Source organism: Seriola dumerili, unplaced genomic scaffold, assembly GCF_002260705.1.
Source record: "Seriola dumerili isolate Sdu_G_001 unplaced genomic scaffold, Sdu_1.0 BDQW01000052.1, whole genome shotgun sequence".
NCBI classification, from domain to species: domain Eukaryota; kingdom Metazoa; phylum Chordata; class Actinopteri; order Carangiformes; family Carangidae; genus Seriola; species Seriola dumerili.
Window position 1 is genome coordinate 18,604,593 of NW_019174307.1, and position 26,912 is coordinate 18,631,504.

At 41.0% G+C, this 26,912-nt stretch overlaps 1 protein-coding gene across 1 annotated transcript; it reads left to right on the forward strand.

Annotated features, from left to right (window-relative positions):
• Positions 1-8,656: 8,656 nt before the first annotated feature.
• Positions 8,657-12,473, forward strand: LOC111218168 (hemopexin-like). The gene is made up of 10 exons (XM_022740318.1): positions 8,657-8,782; positions 9,627-9,643; positions 9,765-9,842; positions 9,968-10,125; positions 10,244-10,397; positions 10,567-10,779; positions 10,881-10,976; positions 11,393-11,523; positions 11,625-11,772; positions 11,897-12,473. The coding sequence occupies exons 1-10, from the start codon at positions 8,727-8,729 to the stop codon at positions 12,124-12,126; spliced, it is 1,281 nt and encodes a 426-aa protein (XP_022596039.1). The 5' UTR covers positions 8,657-8,726; the 3' UTR covers positions 12,127-12,473.
• Positions 12,474-26,912: the final 14,439 nt, after the last annotated feature.

The following is a 26,912-nucleotide window of genomic DNA, read 5'->3' on the forward strand; positions in this document are numbered from 1 at the left end:
AAACCACACCACTTCACCGGAATTAATCACGTGTATCCTCTCCCACAATCCTCTATACCATCACATCAAATGTCAACTTATTGTTATTTCTGGGGTAGTTGTTCTGCCGCCTACATCTCAAACACTATTATTTCCTCTCATTGCGTGTCTCAGTCTGCTCTCTTTGCTTCCTTGAGAGGGTGGGGGGGGAATTGAAGGATGTGAGTCCCGCAAGGACATCGTCTCTGCCGGGCTGGTTTCACACCGATTTGTTTGTCTGGACAACAGGTTTAGACATGGTCTTGGTTTCACTGCAGCACTATGTCTGTGGAAGCCCATCTATGCCAAATACAGACCAACATAGATTAAAGGAATGACAAAAATACAAACTCATAATGAATCAAAACTATACAAGGACATTATATTATACAGAATTTTATCAAATGTACCATTAAATTCAATTTGCTTCTGTAGGTCTGTTTACATTTGTAAATACAACAGTGAAGTCTGCTTATATTAGGATATTAAACTGCTGACACCTGCAAATGTTGCATAGTTTGTGATTTGCAAAGTGTGGAGTGAGCAAGTATTTTTACACCTTATGAAATGTACAGGTATTCAGTCTTTACTGACTTCCCCCATTAAGATGTCCTGATGTCAGTTTACTGCTACAAGGACATGATGTGTTTGGTCCAAACCACATAAATTCTGCTTTAAGCTGTAATGGCCCTAAACTGTCCCACGGTCACAACTGAACTCACAGTGAGATGAGAAATGACCTTTTCACCCTGTTCTCCAATTCTTTACATTCTAACATACAGACCAATAAATACCAAAAAAACCTCCTCTCTTAAATAATGACTTTTATATTCCTCACTAAAGGTTTCATCATTAACTAAATTATATTTTTGCATGATGAAATTCTTAATGCATTGGGTGCAGCTCAACTTTGTGCAAAGACATAACAAGAAACGATAAGGCAATATCCAATAAAAAAACACTATTTTTATACCCACCCAAGCAGTCTTGTTAATTATATACTTATATACTATTAAAAAAGGGAATCAAAAAACAAATTATAACATTCGATAAGCTTCCATCTTTCCTCAGCTGGATTATCTAAACTAATAACAGTAAAACCCAACCATCTTTTTAATTTTCTTGCCTTCTCCTTGCTGCTGTTTCACTTCAGATATTGTGTGACAGACTCTAAAATAAACACTACATGTGTAGAATACTCTTGTATCAATGATAATTGATCTGCCATTCATCGGTCAATCACAGAATCTTCTCGTCCACTATATTTGCAGGGGTGACCTCTACTGGATGTTTGTGGTAATAACAGACTTTGTCAAAACTATTCATACAATTACATTTTAAAGGCTTTAGAGCAAAACATTGACCAGTTTTAATCAATAAAACAACAAACACTTATTGATTATGACTTGTTATTATAATAATGTTAAGATAATTAATATCAATGACCGTAATCAATGATGTTGACGAAAACTGGATATTTGTTCACAGTTTGAATCGGCAGTTGGGTAAAGAGACTCACCACAGGGAAAATTAGTAGCTGTTCCGGAGCTTTCAATTACATCACATGATCTTCTTCAGCAGATTGCTCAGTTTTTAAGCCAAAAATAGACAAGAATTCGAGAGACTGCTCAGAAATAATTGAAAACTTAAATTTATATAATTTACCTAACACTAACAACTCAAACTCTATCTAACCCATGGATCGCATGGTGAGATTGTTCTCTGTTCTCTGCCTGAAACTCATTCATACAGTCAACAGAGAAAAACAAAAGGTAAAACTGTTAGTCAGAAACTCAAAGCCTTGGTCCACTTTTGAACTTTATATCATTATTGAAATTCAATGAGACGAGGACATGTTTAAGTTGGTAAGAAGTGCTGTCTGACACACTCAATGCTTTTATGTTCAATACTAGGCGCCTGGTCGACTGGTGGCAAGATGGGAAAAGGTCAGATTCATGGTTAAAAGAACGAAAAAGTTATAATTCAGATGGCCACAAGAGTTCTTTGTCAGGAAAGCGTAAACATACATTATTGTGAATGTTTGAACAAATGACCAGTGTTGTTGTTTTTCACCATGAATATCCACTGAAAGATTTGGAAAGGAGCAGTTCCAACTGCCTTTGACACATCTTCTGGAGAAGCATCAGCTCCACATATATGACTGTCAATATTTGGTAAAGCAGTTATTTTATTTCATGCACATACTCAGGAGTGTAGCCAGAATTAAGCCCTTCCAACCCACATATTTTATCTATTCAACTGTAAGTAAATGAATTCCCAACATGAAGGTCTAAATGTCACACTACCAGGAATAACATTCTCATGCGGAGAGTGTGAATCCTTTAGCTGACTTAGCAGCCAAATATAAATATACTTAGTGTAAAAACTGGAATTAAATATGCAACATGTGTTTTTTTTCTAACTGTAGAACATAAATCCAGTTTATTAAAACTCCCAAAGTCTCAAATTCCATGAAGGAAATATAGAGGACTTCAGACTTCAGTGTCCTCAGGCCTTACAAGACGACAAAGTTTCAGAGAACCAACCAACCCATGTACAGTGAGCCAATACAGCCCATGGTGTCTGCCTCAATGCTGTAACAAACTTCGAGAGGTACCTCCCTAATTCATCCAAGACGGGGATTTCCTCAGGCAACTCGTTTAATAGCCCCAGGGCTGTGACTGAGAATGCTCTGTCACCTGTAGTTTTCAGCTGAGGTTTTGCTTGAATTAAGCTGCAGAGTATTTAGTGTTTTGAACTCAGCATGCCAGGATCAGTGGGTCTAACGGGCAGGTACATCCGCAGATTGTGTACAATCATTCTCACAGTGCACTTCAGACTCCAGATCGCTCAGCATGGACTTTGCAAATAATAAAAAAAAAAAAGAGTCAAGGTGAAATTCTTCAGCCCGACCTTTCCTGACCTTGCATATCCAAAGAAAAGACCTTACCCCGTCTCTGCCACTGATGCCTTTTGGCACAAATACAAGCCAAGTAGCTGTTTTATGTTGAAATTTGTTTGACCATACAGAAAAACAAGGATAAATCATTCTCACAGACCAAATAACCCACACTGTGTCACTGTTTTCTTTCAGATGAGTAAGACCTGACGGATTCTTTCACAACTAAGTCAATAACATTCTTGATTGTAATGAATGCAGTGTGTGTGTGTGTGTGTGTGTGTGTGTGTGTGGGTGTGTGTGTGTGTGTGTGTGTGTGTGTGTGTGTGTGTGTGTGTGATGAAATCTGAACCTTACGTAAAAGATCAGAGGAGCATTTCTTTTTTTTAGCACTCAGCACTCCAGCTCTCTGTTGATTAAACTACAGCAAAGAGATAGTGAAGAAGTAATAAATGAACACACTTCCACAGCAGCCAGCACGCAGTTGTTTGCTCGTTTTCCAGACTTTTCCTGGACCTGACAGACAAAACTCTGCTCTCAGACTCTTTTCTACCTGCTGTATTAGCATGACTTTCTCTGAGATCAACACGAAGCTTCCTGTTCTGTGATCCACTGCTGCTCTTATGTTTGCTGTTGGATAATTTGAGTGCAATTATGTTACAAACAACAATAAACAAACAGAGAAACACAAAGAGGAGGGTTAAAGTCAAAGCTCTGAGTCCTGAACAAAATAAAACTGCATGTGCCCATTTCTGTCCGTAAATTCAAATGTAAAGTAAAAGTACTTTTAAAAAGGTATCTAAATACACAAGTCTTGGATGTAAACATGAAAGCGTGGGCCTGTTGGCATTGGATACACAGGCAAAGACAACCCCTGTTAGTCACGTCTTTTGTTTGTTCGTGAATGTCAACGGCAATGAAGGACAATGATCTGGGATCAACCAAGTTCAAAGTCACCGGACAGAAATATCCCAAAACTGCAACACAACAATTCACTGAACATGAATTTGCAATTTGCAACACAAACAACAAAAAGAGATTCAGAAAGATTATTAGTCTCTTTATATCAGGGCAGTAATTACTAAATATTCAAAGATGCCAAATCGGTGGCATCTTCAACTCAGATTTTTGTGATTATAAGACTTTGTATTTGATGGTCTATGTACTTTATGTCCAGTTCATTAAACTTTTCTACTTCTACTTTTCTCAGTTGTCGAAAGCCTTATGTAAAACACTACTTTGGGTAGTGCAGAGTGCAAAGTGAATTATAAATACAGTTTATTTGCTTGTTTATGTAATAACTGTGTCATCAGACACTCAATGTTTGAACTGAACAAGGTTTAAGCTTAAAATCTTGATTTGGTGGGAGCTCAGTTAAATCACTGTCGTCTCTCAGGGTCAGATATCTGATTGTGCTCAGGAGCCTCTCAGTGCTCGCTCTCAAAACTTGCTCTAATGTTTCGAATGTGTTCCCGGGAGTTCTGTGTGTAGCATCGATTTTCTCTGCCTCAACAGTTCTGTCGATAAAGATCTTCCATAATTTACTAGCTATGATCTCATAACCCTGTGTGTGAGTTTGTGTGTGTGTGTGTGTGTGTATGTGTGTGTGTGTGTGTGTGTGTGTGTTTGGCAGAGAGTGAGATTAAAGGAGAAAGTACATCTACTGGGGAGGAGATGTACTTTTTTTTAGGCTCATGTTCTCATGATCTCAGGTTTTGATGACAGTTGCTACTGACAGTTGTAGCTTTAATAATATCAACTTATGTCAACTTAAAACATTTAGTTTTCAACTTGAGATATCATTTTCATTTTCAAACCATTTCAGATTTTAGAAACACATTTGAAGTTTCCTGACTTGAATTGATGAGTTAAATTAATGAAAATTCTTTTTAAGGCAGCAGGGAAACTGTTTTCTAGTGGAGAGAACCACACACTACCCAAGCATTTCTATGTTTTTTTCTACTTTTAGTAGAAGTAAGGAGTTTTTCATGGCTCTCATCCATGAACACTGGGTAAAGGTGAGTTGGCTAGCCCAGATGCCCTTTGACTGGCCTGAGCAGGTGACCCTTTATCAGCTCTTAACAGTGATGGCAGACTGTCATGGTTCAGTAGTGCTGGTGGACAGAGTTAGGCCCAAAATTCAGACACACTGGCAGGATGGAAAGGTTTTTGAAGCGGTTTACTAAGAGGAGCTGGGAGGGTAATGCAGGAAATAAAGTGCTGTTCTTGATAAGCAAAAATGAAAACAAAATGATGTGAATTAGAAAATAATGACTAAAAGAGCCCTGAGCCCTTTTCGAATATTAACAAAAACAAAAAAACATCTTTATTGAAAAATCACTTTCGAACTCATACTATTCAGTATGTGCACAACGTGATAGGAGCATTGGAGCCTTTGCTTCAGTCAAGGTTAAACCCCAGTTAACACACTGATCACTGTGTACAGACTTCTCTACGGTATCATTGCTCAACGGGGGCTCACTGAATGTTTGTGTAGATCTGTCTGCAACAACATGGCTGCCTGTAACCATTGGTAACCACTGTGAATAAAAACACATGCATTTGTTGCATGGGTAAAATTGGTTATACAGCTCCACTATGTATACAGTATATATATGGGCCTATATATGGAGAGAAAGTACAATATTTCCCTTTGAAATTATGTAGTGGAGTGGAAGTATAAAGTAGCATAAAATGGAAATACAAGGGCGAACTGGAGACACACAAAGACTATTAAAATTAAATAATAAACTCTATACTGATGTCAAAACGTATCTTTACAACAACTGATACAACACCAGTGTCTGCTATCTTATTTTATATTGGAAACAAAATGACAAGCTAACACTGGAAATGACAAGGTGTGCCATCAGCTAGCTAACATTATTTAGCTAAATTGTAACTTAAAGCTTAAGTTAGAAACTAGCTATTAATAGTCAGCTAGCATATAACTTAAAGCTAATGTTAGAAACTAGCCATTATTAGTTAGCTAAACTGTAACGTCAGGTTAAAGTTAGAGACTAGCTATCATTAGTTAGCTAAACTGTAACTTCAGGCTAAAGTTAGAAACTAGCTACATTAGCAGTCATCCATAGATACTCGACAGAAATTCAGAAGGTAAGAAAGTAAAGTGTATTAAACAATCTAAACAGTTAGCTACTGCTACATTTACCTACAGTGTCTCAATTTGCTTGTACGACACACAGGAGTAGATGCCACTGATGGAGTGAGGCAGGCAAACGAGACGTTAAGCTAACATAAAGGTTAAGAAATGGTATGGTCCCCTTAAAGGGTGCCTGAAATCGTATCACAAGATTCTTCCAGGCATGAATATGGAAAATGTATTGTAATATTCACAATTACAGGTAAGTAGGATATATAATATCCTGTAAAAAGACTCCAGTGTATTACTTCCTAAGTATATTTCTTACATGTAAACAGAAACTGACCCTCATTCATGGATACCGCCACAACAATATCATATACGATAGAAAGTGGATGTGACGGAAGGCAGGGATGAAAAGGGACAAAGGGAAAAATGCATGGAGAAGCATGAGCGAGATGGGAGGGGTGAGAGGGAAAAATATGAGATCAAGTCAATGGAGGAATGGGAAAAGCGTGGCGCGAGGGAGGGAGTTAGGGGATGGATGGGAGGAGAAAGTGAAAGGGATTTGTGGATGGAGAGATGGAGGGAAAGAGGAGGGAGTTGTTGAAATTCCTAAAGCCTAAAGAAACCCACTCTGCTGCTGTCATGGACTGACAAATTTCATAACATTTGTCATCACATTTTCTCATCTACACCTCATGGTATCCAACCAGTTAGTTTGGATTTCCTGTGCTCTGGTTTTGAAATACCATTCTCTAAAATTTCTTCCCTCCCAATTCAATGGAGGTGAAAAGAAAAACACAAAAGCAACAGAAACAGTGTCCTTTACTTCAGCAAAAAGTAGTTGCTATGAAAAACGTTCACAGAGAGATCTGTCCATCATCTCAAGGTTTTTTTCAGTGAAATATTCTTCAATTGTACTCACTTCCAGTCTTATCTCAAATGTGCAGGAAGAAGGTCACAGAACTCCATTTAAAATTTTGTTTAATTGTACTGATAGGGACAAGGCTTCTATAGGTTGTATGTTATACACATTGGGTTACATTGTTTGCTTAATTGTTAATACCTTTACCCAAATTCAGCATTAAAAGTAAAAGATCAAGTTTTACTGCAGTTATTTCAGGAAACAGACACTTTCTTACTGTTTAATAATACTCACTTTTTCACATTGTTTTTCCTTTTGCTCCTAAATCGTTCGTGTAGGTAACGCCTAAACATGAACTTTACAATTGTTGGCTATCATGTTAGCAGTTATATTCAGATGGAATCATGCTTGTGTCCGTCTGATGAGTCTCTTTCAGCTCTGCTTTAGTTTTCACCAACTCTTGAGAAAAATATCTGGCTCTTTAGCTGCTGGATGTTCCTCTTATCTATGTTCACGTGCTGCTCTGCTGTTCAAGCTCTGTTCAATTTCTGCTACTGTAGCATCTGATACACGATTCCTTTTCATCCGTCTTTGTGAAAAGCTGAAGCATGAAACTTGTATTTCACGTTCATAAACAAAAATTCTATCGATTACTGTAGTTTTTATTTTAACAACGATTTAACAATGATTATTTTATTGGCATTCATTTTGAGTGAAAAAAAAATTATTTGCTCGTTTTACATGACAGTAACCACAATATAATCTGTGCATTACATCATTTTATATAGTTTACACACACTTCCCTGTATTTTTTAGACTCTTTAAACATATTCATAGATGCACAATGAGGCCACCTCACTATTCTCTGTTAATGTTCACCATACTTAGGTGCAGTGCTCAGCAGTTTTTATTTATTTTTGATGGCTCATTGGGTTAGTTACCTCTCTGACTTGGACCAGGTCCACGGTGTGGGTCTAGTTTTGATCGGTCTGCACAAACTTCTGGAATGTTCTGGAATATATTAAGTACAGGTTAGATTAAACATTTCTTTGAGCATATTGTTTATTGTAATGCAAAATAATAATGAAAACAAACCTATGCAGAGTTTATGCACATTTTATTCTCTTTATTCTGGTTCCAACGCCTCAGTGCACAGCAGAATATTCTATAAACTGTTTCATATCACAACAACTGAGGCAGTGTTTGTAAGACTAACAAACTGGTTCATTTTAGTCAATGTATGAAGCAAAGAGAAGCACTTGTACTAACAGTAGGTCTTTCTATTGTCACAGATATATTAAATGTTAAATCAATAATTCTTTACATTCTTTGAAAATTGATACTGCTTTGGTGTCAAATGTTTAAACATGACAGCAAAAGAGTTTACAGTGGGAATCAATGCTGCATAAACAGCTGCTGTATATTCAGTTTGAATGCATTTGAATTTGAATTTAAGATTTATTTGGTCTGTAATCAATAGCAGTGACAAATATATGATGAAACATGCATGTACCAGGACATGGTGTAAGGGAAAAGATACGCAGCTATTGATTAGATTTTCATGGTGAACATGCAGCTTTCTGAATTCTATGAATCTCTGGCGCCCCAGGACTTGTTTTCCAGGTAGGAGGTCTGAGCAAGTGGGGGTACGTCAAACATTGTGGGCGTCTTTGATTAACCCTGCACATTGTCTACACCTCCTCCTTTGGCACCCAACGTGACCCGGCTCACGCAAACTGGGCAATGATATAAACAGCAGCAGCAGCAGCAGCAGGGTACCTTTTGCCTAGCTCTCTCCAGTCACCTCCAGTCTCTTCTGGACCAGAGGACTGCTCGCCATGAAGCTGCTCGCCCACATCCTGTGTCTCTGCCTGGCCCTGGCATGGGCTCAGTCGTAAGTAGTTGAAAGGGACAACACTCATACAGTTTTTAAACTTTTTAAATGTTGTTGTTTTTTCTCACCACCAGCCACTTGCTGGTTTCACTTTTTCACTTTTAAAACTCCAGCTTCTGTTATATAATCCATCACAGTGAACTTAATATTATGTCACTGTTGCCTATGTGGTCTAAAGTGCATATTTGAAAAGACACAACTGCATAATCATACATCGATAACTCAACTCTGCCAACAGTAAATGCAGACATGGTTTCCATCACAAATAGATAAATGATCTCAAGCAAGGCTTTACTTGCATACTTTGGAAAATGGTCAACAGTAATGTCAACTATGAGTGATTTTTAGCATATGTACACAACAAGAATTGTCATGAGCCACTAGTAGAGGCTCCACCAGTACAAATTTATTTTAAAACCAAAAGGACTTTATTCTAGATGCAGTATCAGGTTAAAGTTTAGGAAAGTGTAAAAATGACACAAGACATCAACGGCATTTCCATGTAAGATAATGGTGCAGTCTTGAAATCATGGCATCATGCATTTGAATATTTCACTCAGAATCATCTGAGTGTTTGCACAGACAGAAAAGAAGCCAGGGGGAAAGTTGAGAAGAGGAGTTTATGAATTGCAGTAATACGCTTTGTGTAAACAAAGACATGATCATTTTGAAGAGCACCTTTTCAACAATAATTTCATTTTCAAATTCTAAGCTGATGAAGGTGCATTTCTTGATTTCAACTTGGCAGCTGTTTATGAATTACACCTAAAATCCTAAATGTGAAGCATCCTCATCCTCTGAAATGAGAATAAATCAAAAATCTTTTTCTGTCTTGTTCATCCAGGGAAGAGCACGCAGCAGGTGAGTTGATGGAAAGCATTCACACTCATTTAGACTCTAAAGTCAGACATTTCTCATCATTAATGTGACTACTTTATTTAAATCTTTCCTTCCAATGTCACATGGCCATGATATTATGCAGCCGTCCTTGACCGTTGCGAAGGTCTTGAGATGGACGCTGTTGCCGTGAACGAAGAGGGAATCCCATACTTTTTCAAGGGTAAGTCCCTAGATATTGAAGAATCATGGGTAGGATTCATCAGATGATAACATGATGCGTCAGTTGGTCTCTAAGTTGCTTTCTGTGAACTCACACCATGTTCTGGTTTCTGTACTTCCTGTCAGGTGACCATCTGTTCAAGGGCTTCCATGGCAAAGCAGAGCTGTCTAATGAGTCCTTCGCCGAGCTGGATGACCATCACCACCTGGGCCACGTAGATGCTGCTTTCCGCATGCACTACGAGGACAACCCCGCCGACCACGACCACATGTTCTTCTTCTTGGTACAGTCCAGTCTTTTGATTGCGCAAACATACAGCACCAAACACAAACCCACAGTGGGAGGTTATTTATGACAACTTGTCATTTTAAACCGGTACTTGTGGTTGTGCTCTCATGCAGGACACCAAGGTGTTCAGCTATTACCAACACAAGCTGGAGGACGGCTACCCCAAGGATATCTCTGAGGTCTTCCCTGGAATCCCTGACCACCTTGACGCTGCCGTGGAGTGTCCCAAGCCAGAGTGCGATGAAGACTCTGTCATCTTTTTCAAGGGTTAGTGCACATTTTTGCCTACCTCATTGTAAGAAAACCTTAGAAAAATGACCTTCACCAAGGAAGTTGTTATTGGTCCTGTTTGTTATTTTAACAGAATATTTTAATGGAATTTGGTGGAAAGTTAAATTATGGCTTTCTCAACATCATGTGTAATTTTCTTCTGTAGGAGACGACATCTACCACTACAACGTCAGAACCAAGGCTGTGGATGAGAAAGAGTTCAAGTCCATGCCAAACTGCACATCTGCCTTCCACTTCATGGATCACTATTACTGCTTCCACGGACACATGTTCTCCAAGTTTGACCCCAAGACCGGCGAGGTGCACGGCAGGTACCCCAAGGAGGCACGCGACTACTTCATGAGATGCTCCAAGTTCAGTAAGTGAAAATCATCAGTGAGACATTACTGAAATGTGTCGTGTCAAATATAATATATTTATATTTGTTTAATATTAACTTTATGCTTGTTCACTGTCTAGGTGATGATAGCGACCATGTGGAGAGAGAGCGCTGCAGCCGTGTTCACCTTGATGCCATCACATCTGACAATGCTGGAAACATGTATGCCTTCAGAGGTGAGATCTGACAGCAGATATACTTTTTCAGAGATGGTTCCTCTTTGCTTTGCCCAGGGACCAGGCTGCTGTTTGTTGTTAACATAGATATCAGGTGACTTGTTAACATTAAACTAAAGTACAAGTCCTCAGAGAGAGTCAAGCTGAAACAGTTTGAGGACAGTCCTGAATCTACGTCATTAAACCAACAGCTGCGTATCTAATCATATTGTGGCAAAGACATAAAATTAAAGGCAAACTTGGCCATAAATCTACTCTACCTCAGCTATATAGACAGAATACATGCTATCAAAATAACAGCAGGTCACTATTCAGATGAGGTTGCCACAGGTTCACTTCAGTCCATGTGAACAAGACTTTCTCTGTTTGCGGTGTTACCATTTCCAGCCTCTTTAAGCGATTCCCTTCTTTTGCAGGCCACCATTTCCTGCGTAGAGATGAGGGCAATGACACACTGAAGGCTGACACCATCGAGCACGCCTTCAAGGAGCTGCACAGTGAGGTGGACGCTGTCTTCTCTTATGAGGATCACCTTTACATGATCAAGGTAAACTATAAAGAAGCAATTGCACATCATATTGATCCTGTCATCATCTCTTCCTCGAGGCTAAAAACACATGACATATCACCCCCCCCCCACACACACAGGATGACCAGTTATTCCTTTACAAAGTTGGCGAGCCCCACACCCACCTGGACGGTTACCCTAAGCCTCTGAAGGAGGAGCTGGGCATCGAGGGTCCCATTGAGGCTGCTTTTATCTGCGGGGATCATCACATTGCCCACATCATCAAGGGTAAGGACACAGACAGCATCTCACATAATACACAATCCATGAGAGCAGGTGAATTTTCAACTTTCCACAATTGATAAATAGATCTGGTACCCACTCACGTGTCTTCCTTCCTGCCGTCCTCCAGATCAGATAATCTATGAAGTGGACCTGAAGGTCAGCCCACGCGTTGCAGGCAACGAGCATCCGATTGCCCTCTTCAAGAAAGTCGATGCCGCCATGTGCGACGCTCTAGGACTCAAAGTGATCGTAGGCAACCACTTCTACCACTTTGGAAGCCCTATGCTGTTAACTGCTAGCAGGTCCCTGCCTGAGCAGCGCAGGGTATCCCTGGAGCTGTTCGGCTGTGATCACTAAGAGGCTCGCTCGACAGGACTGAATGGATTGTGTAGAACGTCACATACAACACAGTGAAACATGGAAAAATGGCAGCACCGGCAACATCCTACAGGAGGCCCCTTATAACAAGTCGCCAAGAAGACAATGATGCAATGTTTCACACTAGCTGTTTCCATTCTGTTGTTTACCTCAAAATAACTCTCTATCTGTTTTATTTCTTTCTGGAAGGGTTCTCACTTTTCACAAATGAAGCTCACTGGTCCTCTATGTAAAGTGTGCAACTCAGGAGTTAAAGGGTTCTGCATGTTTTTCTGTGATTCATTTTGTACGGTGTTGTTGTGAATAAAGAGGAGGAGCAACAAACAGCGCAGTCTACTTTTTCTGGAACTAAGAGGGGTTTTTTTTTAGTGGCATGTTTCCTATAATAAGTGTGATTGAACATTTATGTGTGAAGATGCTACGGACCACCAAAATCTAATTAATCTTGTACTTTCCCCTACTTAGCTCATCCTTGACAATATCTAGATTTGCGCACTACTCTCTAAATCTATTCTTTTCTCTACCTCCTTATCTATGAGACCTTGGTTACCCTACAGCAATGGAGGATGAAAGTGTCTCCGGACGTCCACTATCAGTCATATCACCAATTGTACAACACAGTGCAGGTCATTATGGCCTGTACTCTGGGACCATAAGTGAGACCTAGGAAAACAAAATGAACACTGGAAGTGAGAAAAATCTCCTTAAATAAGGTGTGATGTGTTCACACTGACTTGTTCTGAGACAGTTACTTGACTTAAGATTAGATGCAAAAGCATATAGATCATATATACAGTATATAGGCCTATACGTATATAGGCCTGTATATATATACATTCCATGTCGCTGGCTGTAACCTTTTAACTTGCAAGTTCTCTGACTCTCAAGACTCTGATAAATTCACAGAAGACTTTCTCTTGAGTGAGTCTATTTACAGAAATTGCCACCACACTACTTTCCAGTTTTTCTACAGATGATTCGTCTTCCTTCTACAAGGCCAGAACGAGCACAGGTTCTGGCCTTCCACCAGTAGAGGGCACAAGAGTTCCACATCAGGAAGCAGCTGGGTTGTTGAGACAGTGAAACTTCAGGCTTCCCTCACTCTCTATCTCCGTCCTGTTTCTCTCCAGCAGAGCAGCACAGATAAGTCAGTGCAGGTGTGATATCTTATTCCTCTGAGGCATATACTTAGACTGAGATTTGAGTTAACCACAGGGAGCTTTAGTGTTACAATGAAATGTTCGACTTCGTGTGAACCCCCACAGACCCTGCTGTAGTTGGCAGGAACACAAAATCTGGTTGACAGAAACCTGTAGTTTTCCACCTGGTGAATAGATCAGAAGCAACTAAAAATATTCTGTGCATGCTTTTGCCAAATGCTAATCATTTAACTTTACTTGTTACTTAACTTATTAAACTCTCGAGTGTCTTCTTTCACGCAGTGTTCAAACAGATGCTAAATATGTCAGGTTTTCTTAAATTCAGTGATATCTAAAGTTCAAATAGCAAGTAAAGATTCAAATCTTTCAAGTTTCTGACAGTTAAAATAAAACATTTAAACTTCTTACGCAAAATTCAATGCACAGGCTCCTGCTGCAAGGCCTCCTGCTGTCTTAATCTTTTATTGTTCAAGGATTTCATGTCAAGTCTGAAGATGATCAATTCTCAGTTTCAAGTCTCAAATCCTCATTCTCTCACATCCTCTTACTCAGATGCTGTGTCTCAAATCGGATCCTTCAGTCAGTACACTCCCATGTAGTACACTGTGTACACATGACATTCGCCGGTGGAGTATGTGAATTTCAACAGGGTAGTGTTTGACATGTGATCGTTATTACCTGCTGGCTGCTTTGCTCACTTGACTTGAAAATGTTCTTGTTCCTTTTACTTTCCTGTGTGGGCCCTCCTGTGTCATGGACATGAAAATTAGTCCGCCACTGGCGCCGACGATGTGTCCTCCTTCCCCAGTCGTTGTTGGTGGTCCCTCCCCTTCCACTACGTAGCCAAGATGGCGACCGCTGAGGGTGAGAAGTGTCCATTTTGGCTGTTTTGAGTGCACCATCAGGATACTTACATGAATTGAGACACAGCAATAGTTGAGTTGAGTTGCTCATATGGTAACATAAACTGAAAATGAAATAAACCAAACTGAATCAGTGGTTCATGTGCCTTCGTTTGCTGCACAGGCAAAACAGAGGAAGACTGTGATGACTGACAACACAGGCTTTGCAGTGATTTTGGGGTTCTCCCTCCCGTCCTCGGTGACCTGCTGTGCATCATGCAGCTCCAAACTGAGGCAATGGGGTGATGTCAGCTTCACGACCGGGGTTGAAGTCTCTGATAACAGCACGCTTCATTGGATCACACAATCCCTTACTTCACCCACACTGCCTGCTGTGATGACAATGGAGGGGGGAAACACTGAGGCCCTTCAACAAGACTGATATGATGCCACAGTCACCCACAGAGGCCGCCAGCCCAGCAACACACAGAGCTCACAAACTGCTTTTGTGAAACAGACCCTAGTAGTGCATGTTTCCACCAACTACTTTCATAGGAATGTGTCATGGCTCAGACAAACACACAGAACTTTAATGCATGACTCAAAGACACTGATGAAATGTTCAAACAGTTGTCCTTTATCTGAGGGAGATACAGGGGAGGGCAGGTAAGGGCTCTGGCGAGGGACGAAGTCAGGCAGCAGTCAGTAACAGGACAGCAGGTAAAAAAACAAAAAGGGGAGCAGGCAAAGGGCAAAGTCCAAAAACTGGTAAATACAAAAATAAATGGCTGGAAATCAACAGCTAGGACGGCACAACGAAGAACCTGGCAGAATGTAGGTGAACTGGTATATATACACCAAGGAGGACATGGCAAACCTAAGACGGAGAATAAATGAATAACTGAATGAACTGTGACAAGAATGTGTTCAAGACAACATGAGAAACTTATAATTAATCAAGCATCAGTTAGTTTGATACATCATGGCATTTAATCACTGCTTCAAACCTGAGCTAACCTCACTAGCATCTACTGAACGTGTGAACTAGCCAAACAAAAGAAACTCGTGTCTGACCCTTCACCTTTATGTTTGGTTGAAGACGATTAAAAGACACGGTGCTGGAGACGGCGCTTGGCAAGTAAAGGAATGAAGTTTGATGCTGAACTCTAAACTTTTCTTCTAGACTGATAAGTAAACAGCTGCTAATGCTAACGTTGGCTATGTAGCGATAGCAAAACTTGCAAATAGCACCTTTAAGGTTTAAGGGAAAAGCATTTCTTCATAAACGTCAGTTATCACATTAACCTCATCACCTCTGAATCTCTTGGAGCATTTAGTCCTGTCAGTTTGTGAAACCATGACAACTATTCTACAATATTATACAACACCATCTTGTAATACCCCGAATTACAGCTTCATGACACAGCTGATGCCTCAGACCTGGTTTGAGACATCTTTGGTTGCAGTTTTTGTTTATGCAATAAATCCTTCTGACACACACACACACACACCAAACACACACACACACACACACACACACAACCACACACACACACACACACATTTACTATTCATGCGTCACTATTGCCCTCCAGTAAGGACAAACAGCCGTTGAACTGTTTGGACATACATTATGCTTGTGTGTGTGTGTGTGTGTGTGTGTGTGTGTGTGTGTGCATGTCAGTTGCCTCATTGGTGTTTGTGATGCTGCTTAATTAACTGGACTGGGAGGGTTGATGGACATCTGCTCTCAGCCTGTCGTTTAGGGTAGCTTGACCCCCAGTGCTTGTACATGTGTGTGTGTGTGTGTGTGTGTGTGTGTGTGTGTACCTATCCAATACCGGGCTTCCCAGATGTTACACACTCCCCAATGGTGAACCAACAAGGGAGATTTTGGAGGTCCACTCACACCGCCACCTGCACCGGAACCGCAGTGGTGTGGCAGCACACGGCAGAGCCAACACTTTATATAAAAATTATACTTTGTGAGTTCAAACCTCTCCTTCATGCTGCAGCAAAATGCTACTCATGAACATGAACAGAGGTGGAGCACAGATCAAATACCTCCTGTAACTGACTTTTGAAGGAAATACACCAAAAGTGAAGACTGACAAAGTGCTCAGACAGAAGTTCCTCATGCAATTAGTAGCGTGGTGAGGTTGTCTGTGACCTTAAAGGGTGAGAGGAGCAGCATCAAAACCAGTCCTGCTGTGGTGTGCAAGGTCTCTCTTTTAAAAGAAAATTACAAAAGCAGTTTTGCAGTTTTATCATGAAAGAAATTTTGCATTTCTTTTCTTTTCTGTTTTTTTTTTTTTTCAATGACTAGAAAATAGAGGTTCACATTTGGTCTGTGTGGTCCAAAGGTCCACTGTTGGTAAGGTAGGAATATGCGTGTGTGTGTGTGTGTGTGTGTGTGTGTGTACAACAAGCAGGTATGGACACTGGCCAAGACTGTGCCAGATAAACGTTGGATCTCATGACCAGATGGTGCCAGCTAGCGTCCCCTCTGTAGACTGGTGACCGCTAAAAACACTCCCTCAGATGTAACCCCGGTGCCCTGCATCAAACTGTCAGAGAGAGCAGAGAACCAGTCTGGTAAAGACACACAGAGGGAACCAAAACACACACATGCCTACACAACAAGATGATGTGGACAAAGCTAAGGGAAAAGGTCCTTTAGGCTTGTTGTCCTTCAAGTATTTCCCTGCACGAGCTGCTTCACTGCAGACATTTATTGCAGTGAAGACCAGGTTGTTGATAAGATGCTTTCAACAATAATAATGAAAAAAACAAGAAAGAAAGAAAGAAAGAAAGAAAGGCAAATTCTAAATTTGTGATAATCCCAGCACGTCCATCTTGAGTGGACAGCGACCTGATCAGAAACATGACTACCTGAAGCTCCTGTATCAACTTTATTAGGTTTAACCTCCATTTATATTTTGGATATTGTAGTTTTCATTCTGTTCAATTCCATATAAATGATATTATATATTAAATATTATTATATAACGACAGAATCAATCATATTTACAAAAAAAACTATGTGTTTGTGTAAAGCATCATATCTAGAAGTATATCTGAAAAATCAGTGCTTGAAAACTACTTTGTACAAAGCCATAACTACACTTAGCTTATCATATGTTTCAGTCTCCTCCCTCCTGTCTCTAATTCCTTCTTACCTTCCCTTTTTCTTCGCCTTTCTCTTTTCTCTTCTCTGTTTTTGTTACCACCTCCACATCTCCTCCTTTCACCTAAATCCTCTCCTGTGTATCCAGCCCTCCACCTCCTCCTCCTCAGTGTCTTGTGGATTGGGTTGTGCGGAGCTGTCAGACCCTGGCTGGGCCTGCCAAGCTGCACGTCCTGGTCAGAGGGGAGGCCGGGGCAAATGGTCGGGGCGTCGTTGTGGGTCCGGCCGACCTCCCACCACTGAGCAGTGGACCCCCTCAACAGATTGAGCCTCCAGCTGGCCGGCACGGGGCCCGCCACGGCCCCATGCTGAGGGCACACATGCCACAAAGCACAAATTCCCACTTGCAGACAAACACACACACACACAGACACACATAACACACACGCATACACTCACATGTGCATGTATGGAGACACATGCACGTAGACACAAACATGCATACGGACACACAAACACAAATCTGAAGTGTACGCACTCATTCACTGAAGTTTAAAGAAATATGCTGTTGAACACAAAGGTATCTCAGTATCTCTATCGACTGTCAACTTTGAATTAAAAAATACTTAAGCTGTATTTCAATTCATTTTTCAGTCATTTAATCAGTCACTGATAATAATGGTATTTAATAAGTTCCAGTGACAGTAAAAAGGATGACACAAAGCCAGGGTGCATGTGCTGCAGGAGAGGACAGGTTCACCATACTGTGATTTACAGACAAGATTGTGTGTTGATTGTTTTAATATAAAAATTGAAGTCATGAAAATGGCACGTAACGACTCAGGTTGGACTCAAACGCACCACTCAGTTCAAATAAAAAACTGTTTACGTTTAATTAGGGTAGGAAAGAGAAAAAACAAAGGATCAGAGAGAGGTGAAGTCGGGGGACAGGCAAAATGGAGAAGCAGGCAATCAGGCAAACAGGTACAAGGGGCAAGGCTGTGGAGAAAAGTCCAGGGGCAGGATAACGGGTATATAGACCAGGAAAGGTTGGAAAGCTGTAGCTTGAATGAGACACAGTGAGACAATCTGTCCAGTAGTGAAGAGAACTGGGTTGGTATAAGTAAGTAAAAGTTTGTGAAGTTTTGCCTTCTGTTTTTTTTGTTTTTTTGAATTTCCAGAAACAAAATCTAGTTGTTCAAACCTACAGAATTCTGTTTTAAATTCTCATGGACATCTCAAAGTTTGCAAAGATTGCTCAGGCTTGAATTTTAGGAAAATGTGTATAAAATAAAATTTTAAGGATGTTTCCATCTGATGTGTAGCTCCACTCATAAAAATATGGCACTTCATCAAAACATCATGATTACAGATACTAAATACAGATGGTTTTCATAAATGTAAAGACATGTAAGAACAAATCAAATGTGAAGCGTAATTGAACAGAAATGAAAGGATGCAAACAGACACAGGTTTGATCCAGTGGTTGAAAATTGAGGCAAAGATGAGTCTTTGGAAATTATGAGTCGTACGGTTTAAATTCATGAATGTGCAGTGACAAGAAAAAAGGAAAATAATGCAGAAAAAAATTGGAGAGTTTTGGAAGTCTTGGTAAAAGTGAGTGTTGAAACCATCCACAGTGGGATGCTGTGTTTATGCTCTGCTACTGTAGCACTGTGTTGTGATAAACATAGTCATACCTCGTTAGGCAGCCACTGTACCTCTCTGCCCTTCCTCTCATTTACAGTTAATTCCCAGTTTGCCCTTGTTGAGTTCGCTACCTGTCTCTCTCTCTCTCAGCCAGGTGAAATTCTCATCCTGTCTTCATTAGCTACACTTGCAGAGGGAGGCTTCCTGCCTGCCAAGGTCCTCCGGGCCCCCAGACACCAGCGCAGAGGCCTCCAGGGGCCAGAGGAGCCAGGCTGCACACTGTCGGTCTGCAGTCTGTTCTCCAGTTGTGACAGCGAACGCATCCTTATGATGACAATTAGTGTCTGTTAGAGTGCACAGATGAGCAAGTGAGGCAGGGGAGGGAGAGAGAGAGAGAGAGAGAGAGAGAGAGTGGGGGGAGGAAGAGGAGGAGAAGGAGGTTAAGAGAGGTAGAGGGAGAGGGAGGGGGAGGGGCAGGTGGCGCAAAAAGCAGGACACAATTAACAAACATGGGAAAAATACTCGCTAATGAGGACGGGCAAAGCTCAAGGGACCTGGTGAGATGGAGGGGTGAGGGAAGGGGAGGTGGGATTATGACTTTAACTTTACATCAGGGGAGCAGGGGGGAGAAAAGGGGGGACAGAGCAGGAGTTACTTTGTGACAACACATGTGAGGCTGAAAGACTAAAAAAGGACAAATACTCTTCTACAGGGGTCTTCACAGGTCCATGCAGTGCCAAGCAAGTGAGACCTGACGTGGGACCGAGGCTGGGCCGGGTCCAAATTATATTCAGTCTAATTGGGTTGGGTCGAGTGTCAATATGTCGAACGCTGGAGTGGATCCGACCGGACTTTTTGATCAGCTCTGACCATGTGGTGCGTCATCATCATCATCATCATCATCATCACAGGAGAGAAATGTGTGTTTGTTTCGTGAGATAAAGAGTGTGAACTGTGAAGTGCAGGGAATATGAAAAGTTCCCCATAAACAAGCGTTTAAATTCAAGTGACAAAGGCGTCGAGCAGCCGCAGTAATTATGAGGGGAACAAAGGAAGGAAGTCAGGTGACGTAATTATCAGGCGGCAATGTCAACAAAATGTCAAACTTCAACGCAGGAGACCGATGTTCATTTACTGATTTCAACCAGCAGTCAACGCTGTTTAACATGTTGCAAAAATGCAACATGGCCAGAGAAGGACAGGTGGTCATTGAACATGACACCCAGGTTTCTCTCAGCCTAGTTTGGGGTAAGAGATGAAGAGGCGACGTTGATGTTGATATTGACATCGTCTCAGATCGTCTGCCTTAGGAGCTGCACAGCACACTTTCCCAATAATTTGTATGTACTTGGAGTTTTCAAACATGCACCAACAAGCATCTCTTCTTGATTTCCAGTGGATGATCCCAGGATCTGATCTGATCTTATATTTCTTACTTTATTTTAACCCTATCCCTCGCATCACACCTGACATGACATCAACAAACCCTGAAATGAACATTATAACATCTGTACACTTCTTTTCAAACTACACGTGAGACTTTGTATTGACACAAAATATAAGTTGTGTGAAAGTTTTGGCCCATGCAGATTATATAATAAAAAGAGTTAAAGAGCACTGACGTTCACACTCGTGGGAACGTTTCTCTCTAGTTTTAATGAACCATTTAGGCGAAGAGACTCTGCAAACATTTTGGCTCGAGGTAATCACCAGTGTCATTAAGAACGCAGCTTAATGACACGGGCAGAGTGGCTCGTTACTCAAATTGTTAGAAGACCCTCTGTGGAGCATTAACACACCCGTAATTATACAACAGGTTGAGAACAGTCACTGCTCCATGAAGACGCAGCTCATCATCATTAAAAAATTTGTTCTTTCCACTACAAACCCCTCTCTGGAGACAAAGTTTTCCTCTTATAAAAGGATAGAATATTTTTCTTAATTACAATCTCAGTATTTGTTTTGTAGTTTTGTGTTGTCAAATTGATGAAGGTGAGTTATGTCTATTTGCATGTGTTTTCTGAGGCTGCAGCGCGTTGAGCTCTCAAGGCCACGGTACACCAGAGTATTTTTTAGTAATATTGTAATGATCCAGATCTCAGCTATTAATATGGTGAGTTCTGTTGTTACTGTTAGTATTGGCAGAGCCAAAGCACAAAAATAAAACCCATGTTGTAATAAACTGAAGTGATTCTTAAAGGCAAGCAAATCTTAAGTTACGTCAAGAGGAGTCCCAGCCAATTTTCCTGATCTAAAAGGCGGCTTATATGTAACTTTTGGTGAACACAGTTGTGGGATACTAGAAACTAAAGTCACTTAGTATACTACTAAAGTCACTTAGTAATATCACACAGCAACATCTATTTATAGTTTGCTAAAACGAAGCTACTGGTCATACCAGACCAAGTACGTATACAGCAACTAAATCCCTGAGTGTGTTGAATTAGGCAAGGGTATATTTTATTTCTTAACTTTTCATTTGTGAGAGGAGGATTGTGTTATTTTCTCTTTCAACAGTGACATAGTCTGAATTGAAGTCTCCAGCTCTGGTTTACCCCAGGGGCGGATCCAGACATTGTAAACATTAGGGGCTTAGCCCAAACTTAAGGGGCCGAAAATGAAACCGTCACGTTTCGCATCGAGCACGAAGGCTCCGCGTGTTGTCGGGCGATATTTCCACAGAAGCTAACAGAGCTCCATTGATTTGCCGGTCCAGTCAGAGAGACTGAAGGGAAATGACACTGAGTTTAAGTTATATTATAAACTTTATAAAAGATTCAGGGCTTTTGGGAAAACATCCGAGGCTAGAGCCCTATAAGCTACCCCCTCGCTCCACCCATGGTTAACCCTTCAGATGAACGTCAGCTTGGCGAACTGTGTCTGACTGTACTGACCTGGTTTGGCATCACTAAAATGCAGATTCTCTGCGACCCAACGACACCATCATACCCCTTCTTTTTCCCATGACCCACATCCAAAGCCATGCATCATCACGCACTGCATCTATTGTCTTCCAGCCAACAATGCAAGGGTTAATAACTGGCTAACCCAGAGAGACATGTAGCTAAAACAACAATAACAAAAAACAACAACAACAACAACAACAACAATAACAACAACAACACACAAAGCCTTCCCTCCAAAAAAGAAAAAAAAAAAAAAACTGTGACAATGATGCACTAAAGGGAGCACAAGTCCTCCATTGTTGAGGGGTTGACGCGCCGTATTGTGCCTGGCAGACTACATTGCCTCATAGCAGCTGGGTTGTGCTGGCAGGGGAAACAGGCCTGACTGTCATCAGCTGGGGGAGATACAGTGTGATGCAAGCAGCATTACATCACACATGTGATCCGGCAGGCGATCGCCTCTACACCGCTCTGTGCTGCTTGTTGACCTCTGATGGGCTGTAAGAGATTCTATGAGTTCATCCGAGGGCTGAAAATAGAAAAAAAACAAAAAACAAGAACACATTCATTCAATATATTTCTGAGAGAGTGCGAATGTGACAGCGTGAATTAGGAACAAACCACAATGAACACTAGAGCTGTGTAAATCAACCTGACTTGACTTGTTCGTGACATGTTATGAGCTATAAAAGTTATTTAGAGAAATTGCTGCGAATAGACTCTACAGAAAGGAAATAGAAAATAACTTATCAAATAACATGAATATATTCCATATAATCTATGGCTTGTAATCTGTGCACAAGGCATCTGTATGACAGAAAAGTCACATTTCTGTCTGTAAAAATGCTCCCAGAGACACTTGTACTGGTCACACGCCTTGTAAAATACACAGAATCTAATGTCTACATGTCAGGATGCAATTAAAAGAATGTATCCCCATTATCTGTATGCAAACAAAATTAGCTACAGGGCTGTTCTGTCAGTTTTGAACTGATAAAAATGTTGACCTAACCGCTGCACTTACCACACACACACACACACACACACACACTAACATGCACAGATGCACACAGACAAACAGACACACACACACACACACACACACACTTTTTTCTCAGGCAGGTCCTAATTGCCTATAAATGTCAGTGTGAGTCAGTGTGCAATTGTCTTCTGGTAAATTAACTGGTGGGACTGGCACCTCCTCATTAGACAAGAGATACACGACCCAGTGAGAACATAACACACCAGTCAGCACTCAGTTTGCAGCTACTGGCTACAACCCTGAGCTCTCCTGGGATTTTTATCAAAGATGGCAAGAGCTGGTGTGTGTGTGTGTGTGTGTGTGTGTGTGTGTGTGTGTGTGTGTGTGTGTGTGTGTGTGTGTGGCTGAATGCATGTCCGTGTGCATATGTCTGTATGTGCGTATACATTTGGTATTCATGTGTTTGTGCTTGTGTGTGCGTCTGAGTCCTCCTGAGGGAAATTAGTCGTTTCTACCCTGCGCTGTCTCCAGGTTCATCCCTGATGTTTTCTCTCTCTGCCAGGACACTCCCACTCCCATTGGGCCACACTGCAGCTAATTGCTAAATACACTGGCTGTTGTTTCAGATGTTGGCAACAGTCTCTGTAGAAATGACTGCCGTTCTGGCTAATTGGGAAACAATATCCAGACATGGGTCTCTATAGTTTTATGCCGTCTTTTTACAGAAGAAGTGCTGATCTGTCAGTTACAAGCTGAGATGATCACACAAACTTTGTCTATATATATAAGATCAGATCATTTTGATTGTTTGTTAACACAATATCTGAAAGAAAACTGTCAAAACATTCATTCATGGAGTTTCGATCCAAGATTTTTTAAACAAATTTAAACATTTTCTCTATTTTCTCATGAACCACAGAATGTACCTGAATCACAGCAGGACTCGGGTCAAGTTTCTGTTTTATAATGTATCACTCTTGCTACGTTTACTCCTGGCGTCCACACCACTCCGGCGTTTTCGAGCCCCTAAAGCTGAGACTTTTGGAAACGCTGCTGGACCCGTTTTCAGTTTGAAAACTCAGGGGTTGTGATGTATTCAAGACGGGTAGAAATGGAGACTATTGGAAACGATGACGCAGACATCCACGTTCGGCCCCTGATTGGGTATTATCAGTCACAACTACCAGTGCTGAATGCGACAAGGGTAACGAATTACAAGTGTTGCTCTGTTAGCAGCTGTTGTGCAGTTAGAGTCTGCATATAACGCTATAACGCTATATAACTACTTTTTGCTGTTCCTTGTTCGTAGTATTTTCTGCAACTAACCAACTGCAGAGTAGACAATCTACTTCCTGTTTACCTCAGCACATGCATGCGTGTGTGTGTATGGTCATGCAATATGGAACGGGAATGTCGTTCGTTTTGCAGGTATTTGGTCAAAAACCAAGTTTGACCTGATGATGTCAGTAGAGGAGTGGGCAGGGGATCACACAAAGTTGGTGGTAATCATCCTCTGGGGACCATGAATAACTTTTCATGCAGTCCAATAGCTAATGAGATCAGTCTGGGTCAAAGAGGTGGACAAACCAACAGACTGACATTGCCTTGACCAGAGCTATGCTGCTAGCATGGATAGAAATATAATGTATACCAGAGCTGTCTCTCTCTTTCTTTGTGTATTTCTGTAGCTACAGATTAGGATCCATGTACAGATTTAGCTACAAAACAAGTTCTATTATAATGTATTTGTGTAGCAGGACAAACTCCTGTTTATCGGGTAGACAGCGCTGTGACTGTAAAGCCCCTTCAGGCAGATATGTGATTTGTGATTAGGCTAAATGGATTTGAGACAATGACAAAATATAACACAGAAACATGAATGAGTGATGCAACGATGATAAAATTATAGTGGATTTAACCAGTTGGTTCAGTTTGCAGGATGATGGGAAGGCTTTACCAGTATCCCCAGTATAAATGAAGCCTACATGAAAGACTATGGACTTTTTCTTTAGTTCATTCGCAAAACATTTTTTACCATCAGTGACATGTTGGATCTGTAGCTTTTCTCCTTGACCAGCATCACTTTAAGGGAGCTCACACAGAGCACAGCGCCGCTCTTCACAGCGCTTGCTGAACTTTAGTCCGTTGAATCTGTTGTTATTCATTCCTCAGCAGTGGTCAGCACCTGAGGGTCTGAAACATGGAGAGAGAGGTGGAGAGAGAGGGAACATTAGAATGACTAAAATACAGAAACACAGCAAAAGGATCATAGAGAATAGATGATGCAGTAAGCACAGCTCCTTACTAAATGTGGATAATAAATCTTGACTAAAGAGATCGAAGCTGCAGATTATTCAACCATCGTCTTTCATGCCTTTGTTGGTGCAAAAGAAACATCTCAATGTGAAAGGTGGATTGTTAATAGTTTTTGCTACGTTACAGGATTTCTGTGTTTCAGATGAATCAAAATCCAACAGTTTATTTTCCTAAAAGAAGCTGATTGATTCAGCACTCATTTAACATAACTTTCCAGCTGACAGTGTGTTTTCTGTCATTTCTGTGCAAGACAAACAAACATTGAAACAGTTGCTGCTCCTTGAAACATCTGAGTGTGAGAATAGAAGGTTTTCAGGCTCAGCAGCGTGTACTAGCCATCTGTTAGACAGTGAATGTGTCTCTGCTTCCCTCACTGTGACAGCACTCACTGTGAATTACACTGTTACCGCCAACTGTCTCTCATAGCGCACACAGGGGCGTCTTTGTGTACTGTATGCTGATGGTACGCAGATTATAGTGGTCAGCCTGTTGCTCATAGTCCAACAAAGATGGAAAGAAAGAAGTAAAGTCACAGAAAGAAAAGAAAAGAGAGAGAGAGACAGAGAGAAAGAAGTGACACCATTCAGACTGTCACATGAGTGTCTCCTCTGTGGGTTTGGATGCAGGTGTGTGTTTGGTCTCCCAGGCTTGTGTTTGTCTGTCGCTGTCTTTGTATGACACGCTGAATAAGGACAAAACACACATGTGTGCGCGTGCGCGCACACGCACACACACACACGCACACACACACACACACACACACAGGCACACAAACAGCCTGTGTTTCAGTTTCTTTGAGGAGGAAATTTGAATTTAGATATATGCAGAACCAACAGAAATCTGACACCATCTTTGATTAATCATGAGTTGTATTGACTTTAAGGCAATATGAGTAAGAGATGTTTTTGTTTCTTTAGTTGCACTTTTTTGTTTGATGAGTTACAAAGGAGAACTCCTTCCTCTTGATGAGTTTATATTTTCTGCATTCTTTCTGTAATGAAGCAGATAAATGGTTGATTGACTGAATGTAGAGGCATCCGGTGCAAAGACATGGATGTCGACTGATAGATGTAAACTCTGGGCTCAAAGTCAAAATCAAGCATTTTAAAGGTCCCATATTTTACACTTATCTGATGTATTATTTGAAGTTCTGATCCATAAGAAGATATATTTGTAATTTTAAGAACCAAAAAGCATCTCCTCTCTCAGGGTTCTCTCTGGAGTTCTAGTAACAACATGTCAGTCAGCCAATCAGAAGAGAGGAGGCTCTTAGCCCCTCTTCTGACTGGCTCACTGTTCTCTGAGTTATTGAATAGAAATATAGCAGATTTCAGGTAAAACACTAAGAGAAACCAAATCCAGCAAGACTGGATGGTGGGTCCAGGTGGGTGGAGCTTAGAGCGCGGCTGAGAGCGGTAACTGCTTTGTTGTGACGTCACGGAGTCATTTACTATGAATTAGAGTATTACAAACATACATAGACTAAATACATTCAAATGCAAGTAAGATTTGTGATTTCAAAGAATATTCAAGAAGTACACAACTAAGAAAATGCAAATCAACAAACTAAATGTGTAAACTTGGTAAAGCCAAAGACATACACACACTGAACCACACACACTCAGACACACACACACAATGTGATGCTTCAGACAGACAGGAAAGATGTGTCTGAAGTCTACACCCTTTCTTTCTTTACTCCACACACACACACACACACAGAAGCGTCTCTCTTCTGCAAGCAGCCTCTTTCAATACTCAACTGTCACTGAGACTGTATGG